We start from the raw sequence: 9,244 nt of genomic DNA, 5'->3' as shown, positions 1-9,244 counted from the left end.
GTGGTGGAGAAGGAGGAAGGGGAGAAGAGAGAAGGTGGTGGAGAAGGAGGAGGGGAGAAGCTGGCGGAGAAGGAGGAGGGGGAGCTAGGGGGGTCCGGGGGCGTACTTTTACCGTACCACTAATGCGTAAAATCGCCACCACACCATAGACGGTATTTGGGGTACTTGTATATAAGATAGCCGAGTCGGTTTACAGTTAGTGTTAGGGGTTGGGTTTGGGACAGGGTGACTGTTTGTACTTGTGTGTGGCTGCAGCGCATGCGTAGTGTAGGACGTTACGCATTAGTGGTACGGTAAAAATACACGCGTCGGGGGTCCTGGTCGAATGGGAATTCTTGACGATCGATTCCCACGCTGTCAAACTGTTATTGTGGTGGAATTTAATCGGGGCGGAGGTAATTTAAACGTGGCGCAACGATTGAAACAGGGGGGGGGAGTTTTCCCAAACGGGGCGGGCGCGCCCAGTTTGCGCAACGTAGGGAGGAGCCTGGGGCCCGTTGGGAAACATCGTAAAGTTAATGCTAATGTTGATGCTACGATAACACTTACGACTAATGTTAATGCTACGAGAGTAGCGTTGACAGAAACACATCGTAGCTACGAGCAAACTCACGATAACAGGAACTTCATAATTTCATGTCACAAGCCTGCTGATTGGATGAGAATCGATCACAAAATTCAAATTCATAAACATTTATTGTACATCACACTAATTTATGCATATTATAATGGCTAACCACATATTCATGAATTTATTCTGCACAACAAGACAAATTCTCACACTGTAACGCTTTAACGCGAGACGCGAGAGTCGTGGCAAGCGTGGCAAGCATTTCAAACAAGAGAACAAATGCCATACGCCATTTGTAAATGTATTGTTTTGGTTTACGTTCGGTAGATAATTAATGTTTTTGACGTGTTTTCCAAGAAAAACACATGATAATATATTACTCATTAATATAAAATATTATATCACTATAATTGTAATTCTTAGTCTAAATGTGTTATTTTCATCTTACTATTAAAGTTACGAGAGGGTCTGGGCTCTCGTAATGTTATGAGGATATTTTCGAGGATTTTTCGTTCTCGTAACATTACGATGTTTCTGTCAACGGTTTACGAGTGGAAGTTAATGGTAAGACTAATGTTGCGACTAATTTTGTTTCTGACAACGACCCCCTGGCTATGATATTTAGCATGGCGGCTATGATATTTAGAGTGGCGGGTGCATTTTAGGATGGCGGGGCTTGACGATAGCCTGGCGGGCCGCCAGGCTATAAGTGCTCTTGGAGAACCCTGCACGGTACGCTAATTTAACCAACAAGAAAGGGTGAAACATACATAAACTCTGCCTGCTCACCAGGATTGGGAGCGTTTCGTAGTAATACATAGACAGGTGAACAGCTTACTTGCCCTGCTGGAGTTCGCTAACATGTACAGGTACTTACTGGTCGCGCAGCTGCTCCATAGGTACCATACGTCGGGGTGACAGCGGTGTAGTCATACGCGGCTGCGGCCGCCGCCGGCGCCGCCGTGGCGTTATAATACGCTGTCGTCGCCTGATACGCTGCAGCACCAGGCTGCGCACTGCCGAGCAAGAGAACAATGATGTGAAAAACACTGCTTCTATACTTATCTTATTCTTACTGGTCTATCAGTTTAGGTATCAGATTGTTGGGTGGGTAAAAGGGTGGCCATGGTGGGGAACCTAGGAGCGTTGAGATGTGAGTTTTCCTTTCATCTTTTGAACTTTCCTGGGATCCTGAATTTACCTTTCTTTATCTGTCAGTGTTAACTTTCCAAAATTTAATGAGTTAGCCAATTATATTGATGGCTTTTACTGCTTTTCAACTTGACACATCACATCAGAAAATTGTGTTGATTAAAAGAGTAAACTCAAGATGGCAGGTACATAACACTTGTAATATATTGGGAAATTTGTTGCATATCGGCTAGTGTTACAAGGTACATCAACCCTTTATCATGACATGCTATGGGATGCTTTGTGTTAAAAATTTAATTTGTGCATTTACAAGCATGTAAACTGTAGACTGTATAATTATATACATATATACTAGCAGTGCACATTTATGAATTCCGACAGGTTTCGACAGATTTAACATACATGTGTAAACCCGTTTTCCCACATTTTGATACATTACGGCAGTTAACTTATACTATAGATGCACATTCCTGCCCACTCTTGCACATTTCGCTGTTTAATAGGACCCACCGGCACCGCCGCACCGGCACCATTATTAACACCGGTAGGACTACGCAGTACATGAAACGCGCGGCATGGCGCATCGTCAACGACATGCGTTCTGTACCATGCCTGCGTTCATGGGTGCACCACTACCGATAATTCTACGGCAAATAATCATAATTTGTAGAAGAATACGAGTTAACTACTTATAGTTATACTACCGACGGAACATTTCTAACTTATCAAGGATGACCCGAACATCGCGAGAAAACTAAGTAAATGACAATGAGAATGACGGCTCGGACTGCCTCAATGGCTCAGCAAAAACCTCACTTGCCGACTCTCATCTTATACAATACTCCTATCACTGCAATTTCCGTCTTAGTGTTAAGTTAACATACCCGTACTGTCCTGTAGACGGATTGTAAAAATATCCAGACGCCATTTTAACAGTATTTAGGTATTATACGTTGTTCAATATAAACCATGAGACTTCCACAATGGCGGATAATGAATTCTGGGAATAAAATGAGAATGCTCATCACTCTGAAAACTGTGGTGGATTGTGGGAAAGTTAAAACTCGCGGTTCGGAGTGATGATGTCATGGTCATGCATCGTCAGCATGTCGTCGTTTTTATCGCATCATCATCGATCCTTATTAGAGCCGTGCAACTAATGCCAGGGAAAAGATATAGAAGTAAAAGTTGAATATTACCATTGAACAACAATTTATTTATCTATAATAATATACTCTATTCATTCCACTTCCATTTACCATTTATCTACCTATATGCCCTTTATTACCTTTACATTACCGTTTACATACTAAATAGATAAATAAATAAATACACACACGCGCGCGCGCGCACGCACGCACACGCACGCACGCACGCACGCACACGCACGCACGCACACACGCAACGCACACGCGCACACGCACACGCACACGCACACACGCGCGCGCATGCACGCGCACACACGCTCACGTACAAACACACTCACAACCACACACACACACACACACGGACAACACACAGCACACACACACACCACACACACACACACACACTACTACACGACACAGCACACACACACAGGGCACACACACACACACACACACACACACACACCACACACACTCACCAAACACACACACACACACACCAACACCACACACACACACACACACACACACACACACACACAACACACCACACACACACACACACACACACACACACACACACACACAACACACACACGACCACACACACACACACACACCACAACACACACACAACACACCACAACACACACACACACACAACACACACACACACACACACACACACACACATTATATTTATATAAATATTTAATAGGCCTATAGTCATGTCACGCATAAATATATATAGTTATCTACAGGAGTCTCTTTGCCATGGGCGCAACCACTGGGGGGGGGGGGTCACGACCCCCCGACTTTTATGTGGACCTCCCCAACTTCTGGAAGACGTTATTTTCTGGGAGGTCCAAAATAGTCCGATAAGCGTTTATTATCGTGAAACATCCATATTTCACAGGTGAAAGTTAAAATAAATAAAAACCCCAGGTGGTCAAGTGCAGTGTGATAACTGTGATCCAGATTCAGATATCTAAATAGAACCCTTGTTAATATCATTTAGATTCGACCTACATAGTACATTCAATCTCACGTGCATGGAACGAGCACGATATTCACCACGCGTTCGCAAGCTAACTGTGTTATAGACACACACACAAAATATAGGCCCATCTCCACACAAGCGGCGCGTCGCGGCGCGGCGCCGTTCACCCTTACCTTCTAATCTATGATATCTTCTGGTGCAGTCTCCACTGACACTGCACGGCGCAGGCCTGGTTTCACGGCGACGGCGAAAGTCAAGTTGGACTTTTGCCGGCTGACGTGACGGCGAAAAGACAATTGAACCAATCAACGCGATTGTTTTTTATCACGTGTTCTAGAATCGATATTGAAGCAATTGCAAAGGATTTTGTTGCAAAGTGTGACTCAAGGAAGGTCACATTTGGTTTCTAACACTGTTCTCTGTTTTCACGTGTCAGGCATTTTTTTGCATTATTATTTTCATCATTATTATTTTCCTCTTCATCTTAATCATGCTAACTGTGTCGCACAGTTAGCACAGTCTGTGTATAGCTTTACTACTAGCTTAATCTAATCAATAAAACATTTTTGTATTTTATGTATACATGATCCTATAGTAATGTCATTCATGACATCACAATTATGCAACACTTCCATCAACACGCTGAAATACGTGATATTGAACCAATACGTGATATTAGCTCATTACGTTGCTATTGGCTGCTTGTGACCCCCCAACTTTCAACACGTGGTTGCGCCCTTGCTCCTTGCACCTCTGCATTGCTTCTCAAAAACAGTCCTTTGGCGAAGCCGAACGGTCCATCACCGATGCTCTCGCAGGCCTAACCACCTACTACACAGCAAACCATCTACGAGCCAATCCCGGGTAAACTCAAATAAGTGCCTTCCATCTAAAGAACAAGGAGGCGAACCACCAACTAAAAGTCAAATGGTATGACAAATGACTGAAACATACCTATAGCCCAGTCTACCTAGGTGTTACTTTATACCGCTCTCTAACTTACAAGAATCACATCATCAAGACAAAGGCCAAAGTGGGTGCCAGAAACAGTATTCTAAAGAAGTTGGCCAATACTAAATGGGGAACAGACGCCGGGCCTAGCTGTGCTACACGGCGGCTAGCTGAGTATGCGTGCCTTGTCTGGAGTAGGTCGCCCCATGCTGCAACAATTTACCCAGTTCTGAACATTGCCTGCAGAGCCATTTCCGGATGCTTGAGACCAACCAACGTAGATGACCTCTACCTGCTCTGTGGCATCGCTCCTCTACACGTTAGACGAATGGCTTCATCCCAAGTAGAGAAACTTAACCAAGAAAATGACCCTCGCCACCCCTTCCATCACGAAACAGTAAAGAAGAGACTAAAGACCAGGCACAGTTTCATCTACGCGGTTCAACCCCTGGATGGCAACCTCAAAACCTACAGGATCGCCCAATGATCAAAGCATCTTCAGGCAAGCCAACATAAGCTTTCACTCGAACCCCAGGAATCCCTTGATCCCACCCGGAGCCAACGAGGTATGGCCGACGTGGTTATGCCTAAATCGCCTCAGGATAGGGTTTTGTCGATGTAGGGCACTTATGCAGAAATGAGGATACACTAAAGATGGCCCAATAGAATGCGACTGCGGGAAGGACCAGACTCTGGGACATCTCCTGAAATGCCGCCCCTATATTACCAGAGCCCTGTAGCCCTGGAGACCTTGAGGTTTTCAACCACCGTGCCAAGTCTTGTGTGCTGCAGTGGCTGGGCCGAGTGTAGTGTAGTGACCCGAGAAGAAGTGGCGTAGTTAGGGGAGGGGGAGGCAAAGGGGGCCATGGCCCCGACCCCTATAGCTGTTGATCCGAAAGTAAAAAAAGAATTGTTCTACTAAAAAGAGAATTGTCGTAGTCAGAATGAAGGCTGTACATGTACTCAACCTCAAATACCAATTCTTGCGATCTACATTTTCAAAATTTTCTCGGGGAGGACCCGGTGTAGCGCGAAATTTCTGACTTGCGAAATATCTGAGATAGCCCCGCCCCGTGCCTATGCGCACGCGCACTTCGCGTGCGTCCCGACCCGACTAATCACAGCTCGTCTTTGTGTGTGAAATTCTGACCTGCGAAATATATGATATAGGATGCGTATGCGCATGCGCACTTCGCATATATGCTCAAATATGGCGATTTCCACTTCAGCTAAGACACCAGCTGGTGGAGAAGGAGGGGGAGAGAGGGGGAGCTGGTGAGATGAGGAAGGCAGAGAAGGAGAGGCTGTAGGAGAAGTAGGCAAAGGGAGAAGAAGAGGGCGTAGCAAGCTGGTAGGAGGAATGAGGAAGGGAGTAAGGGAAGAAGCTGGGTTGGCAGAGGGAGGAGGCGGGAAAAACGGGAATGTATGGGAGAAGCGCAGGCAGGAGAGAGCTGGTATTGGGAAGCGCGGAGGAGACAGAAGCTGCTGTGTGGATGGAGGCGAAGGGGAGAGCGGAGGAAGTGGGGAGAGGAGGAGGGGGAGAAGCTGCGTGGAGAGGAGCGGAGGGGGAGAAGCTGGGCTGGAGAGGAGGAGGCGCAGAAGGCTCCGTGACGGAGAAGAAGGGAGGCACGACCGGGGCGAGAACGAGCGAGCGCGGAGAAGAAGCTGTTGGAGAAGAGGAAGGGAGAAAGTCGAGGGAGAAGGCGGCGAGGCTGTGATCGGCGGAGGAGGGGCGAGAAGGGAGTAGCTGGCGGGAAGGGAGGAGGGAGAAGTGGTGGAGGAAGGAGCGAAGGGAGAGGGGAGAGCTGGTGAAGAGAAAGAGGAGCGGGAAGAACTGGATGAGGAGAAGGAGGAAGGGGCAGAAGGGAGCTGGTGGGGGAGGGGGAGAAGGGACGAGAAGCTGGTGGGAAGGAGGAGGGAGAGCTGGTGGAGAAGGAGGAGGAATGAGAAGCGAGGGCGGAGAATGAGGAAAGAGAAAGTGCAGCAGCTGGTGGGAAGAAGGGTGAAGAAGGGGAATTCTGCCAACCAGCCCCCCTCTCAGGGGCGGCGCCACAGGGGGGCAGGGGCGGTCGCCCCCGTATCATGCAAGAAAGGAAAGAAGTAAGAAAGAAAAGGAAAGAAAAAAAAGAAAGTGAAAAAGAAAAACGAAAAGAAGAGGCAAGAGGAATAGAAGGAGAAGAAGAAGAGAGAAGAAAAGAAACTCTTGCAAATGTCTGCAAATTGCTGATGCGGGTGGCGGCTGCACGGGGGTCACCTCACCCCATCATTGCAAGAAAAAGTTAAAGAAGAAGAAGATTTGCAAATGAAGTTAGGGCGGATCGGCCCAAAATGAGTAATGTAGCCTACAAGCTGGATCCACTTCATCGAAAATCGAGAAAATTAAGTGTCGAAATTCAATTCAGTATAAAACCTGTGCTTAATTTTGATTATCATGTCAAGGTGTTATTTCCTTGGAAAGTCCAAGTTTGCGACATCATTTGTCGTGATGCTGTTTCCCGGCCGGAAGGGTCGGCACACTGGAGATGTTAACACTTTAAATATATAATTACACGTCAGATGACTTCGCTAATCGAGCGTATCTAGCGAAAAACTGTCTAACATTGCTAAAAAAGTGCGTAATTTTGCTGAATTGCCCAAGTGATAAAAGTGCCAAAAAAGAAAGTCTGCTAAAATTGCGCCCCTTCACTTCTGACGCGCAATGAAAAAATTTTAAAAAAAAAATGATGTTGGTTTTGTGGGTTGTCCTTCAGATTCAGGCATTATAGCTTCCAACTACAGCTACATCCCAGGGTCAGGGTACATGGGGCGTGTACAGAGTTTTGTACAACGGGTGGGGGGGGGTCAACGTGAACCCAAACTTGCGAGCACGCGGAGGGGGGGTCTGGGGCTGCCCTCCCCCCACAATTTTTTTTAATTAGACCCCTTAGATTGCGTTTTGCTTCTGCGCGCAGCAAGGGGGGGGATCCGACCCTGGACCCCCCGCTGTACCGCCCCTGGGTATCACTTGTCCATAAGGATTGATTATTTCAGCTATCATTTATGGCAGATTGTTTTTTTTCCTTTGCTTTTTTGCCGCCCCCCTGACATCATGGCGCGGGCACGTGCCCCGCTGCCCCTGCGCCTTAGATTACGCTTCACTGCCTCTAATAATACTCTTACATGCTTGTGGTTTTTTACCTCGCCCACGAAGTGGGAGGGCGGGTTATGTGATCGGGTCGGTGCGTTGTGCGGGCGATGTACACGTTAGCATTGTGTCGTGTGTGTGTGCTGTGTGTGTGTTGATGCGGGTGTGTCGTGTGAGTGCTGTGTGTGTATGCAGGGCCGGAACTTAAGTGTGTGGGGGCGGGGACGCATTGTGTGGCGCGCCCTATGTACGTGTGTTATTTTTTTGCGCTTTCTTGCTTGGCAATTCAGAGAGTATTTCAGCGTGTTTCAACGAATTAAAATGTCACTTTCGATGGGGAATATGAGGCGTTTAACGTCCGTTCTGTTGGCTCAATCTGTTCTCATGTGATTTTAATCACGTTTGAGTTTTAAAAATGATCCTTTCCGCCTACAATCGAGACTAATTGGATAAGATTAGTTTCTTCAGTGCAGCATTTGCGGTATTAGGAAAAAGTGTCTTCAGGCTGACAGCCGAATTCGTCAGGCAGAAACAGGATATTGCGGACGGAGGGACCGATCACTTCACGTTCCATGCTAGCAATTTCGTGGTCACATTACGACAGTTTGTAAATTTTAGGTCTCTAAATGGGGCGGCCAATGTGGGGGGCCGGGAGCGCTGCCCTGTTGGCCCGCCCCTTAATCCGGCTAGTGTGTGGTACTTGTGTGTGTGTGCACGTGTGTGTGTGTGTGTGTGTGTGTGTAGTGGTGTGTGTTGTGTGTTTGTGTGGCTGGTGCTGTCGCTGTGTGTGTGTGTGGTGTGTGTGTGTCTGATAACTCGTGGTGTGTGTGTGTGTGTGTGTGTGTGGTGTGTCGTGTGTGTGTGGCCGCGATCGTATTAGCGTTGTCGCGAGCGAGGCAGGCACGACGGCTGCTTGTGACTGGAGCAGCGGAGCGCATACATGTACGCTGGAGTATATCGTGGGGTTATTTCTGTGTGTTTTGTGCAGTGTATGGCGTATGGCCGTATGTCGCTTGGCGTAGTATTCTTTTCTCGTGAGGCCCTCTGTCTAGTTTTAGTTTAGTGTGTGTATGTGCGCGCGCGCACGCGCGCTTGCGCGCGTGTGGTGCTGTGTGTGCGTGCTGCGCGCGTTCATCTCTTTTCGGGTCATGTTTTCTCTAGTCTAATAATACAACAATTATTGGTTCAAGTGCTACAAATAGATTTTAGCATCCTGTTCCCTCCCTCAGTTCGGAGACCCTTTTTAAACGTTCCAGTTTTATAGCATTGATTTCAACGATCCTGCTAGTTCCACGAGC

The 9,244-nt window shown here is 47.2% G+C and overlaps 1 protein-coding gene across 3 annotated transcripts in view; it reads right to left on the bottom strand.

Moving 5' to 3' along the window:
- LOC106812780 (zinc finger RNA-binding protein-like) overlaps positions 1-2,718 on the bottom strand; it is a 21,724-nt gene extending 19,006 nt beyond the window's left edge. For all 3 annotated transcript variants that reach the window (XM_014816752.1, XM_014816754.1, XM_014816753.1), the window contains exons 1-2: positions 2,608-2,718; positions 1,449-1,587 (exon numbers count right to left, since the gene is read on the bottom strand). In XM_014816752.1, coding sequence (XP_014672238.1) covers positions 1,449-1,587; positions 2,608-2,651 — 183 coding nt within the window. In that variant the 5' untranslated portion in view covers positions 2,652-2,718. The remainder of the gene's footprint in view (positions 1-1,448; positions 1,588-2,607) is intronic.
- Positions 2,719-9,244: the final 6,526 nt, after the last annotated feature.

Source organism: Priapulus caudatus, unplaced genomic scaffold, assembly GCF_000485595.1.
Source record: "Priapulus caudatus unplaced genomic scaffold, Priapulus_caudatus-5.0.1 Scaffold686, whole genome shotgun sequence".
NCBI classification, from domain to species: Eukaryota; Metazoa; Priapulida; class Priapulimorpha; order Priapulimorphida; family Priapulidae; genus Priapulus; species Priapulus caudatus.
This window is presented reverse-complemented; position numbering and strand designations above follow the sequence as displayed.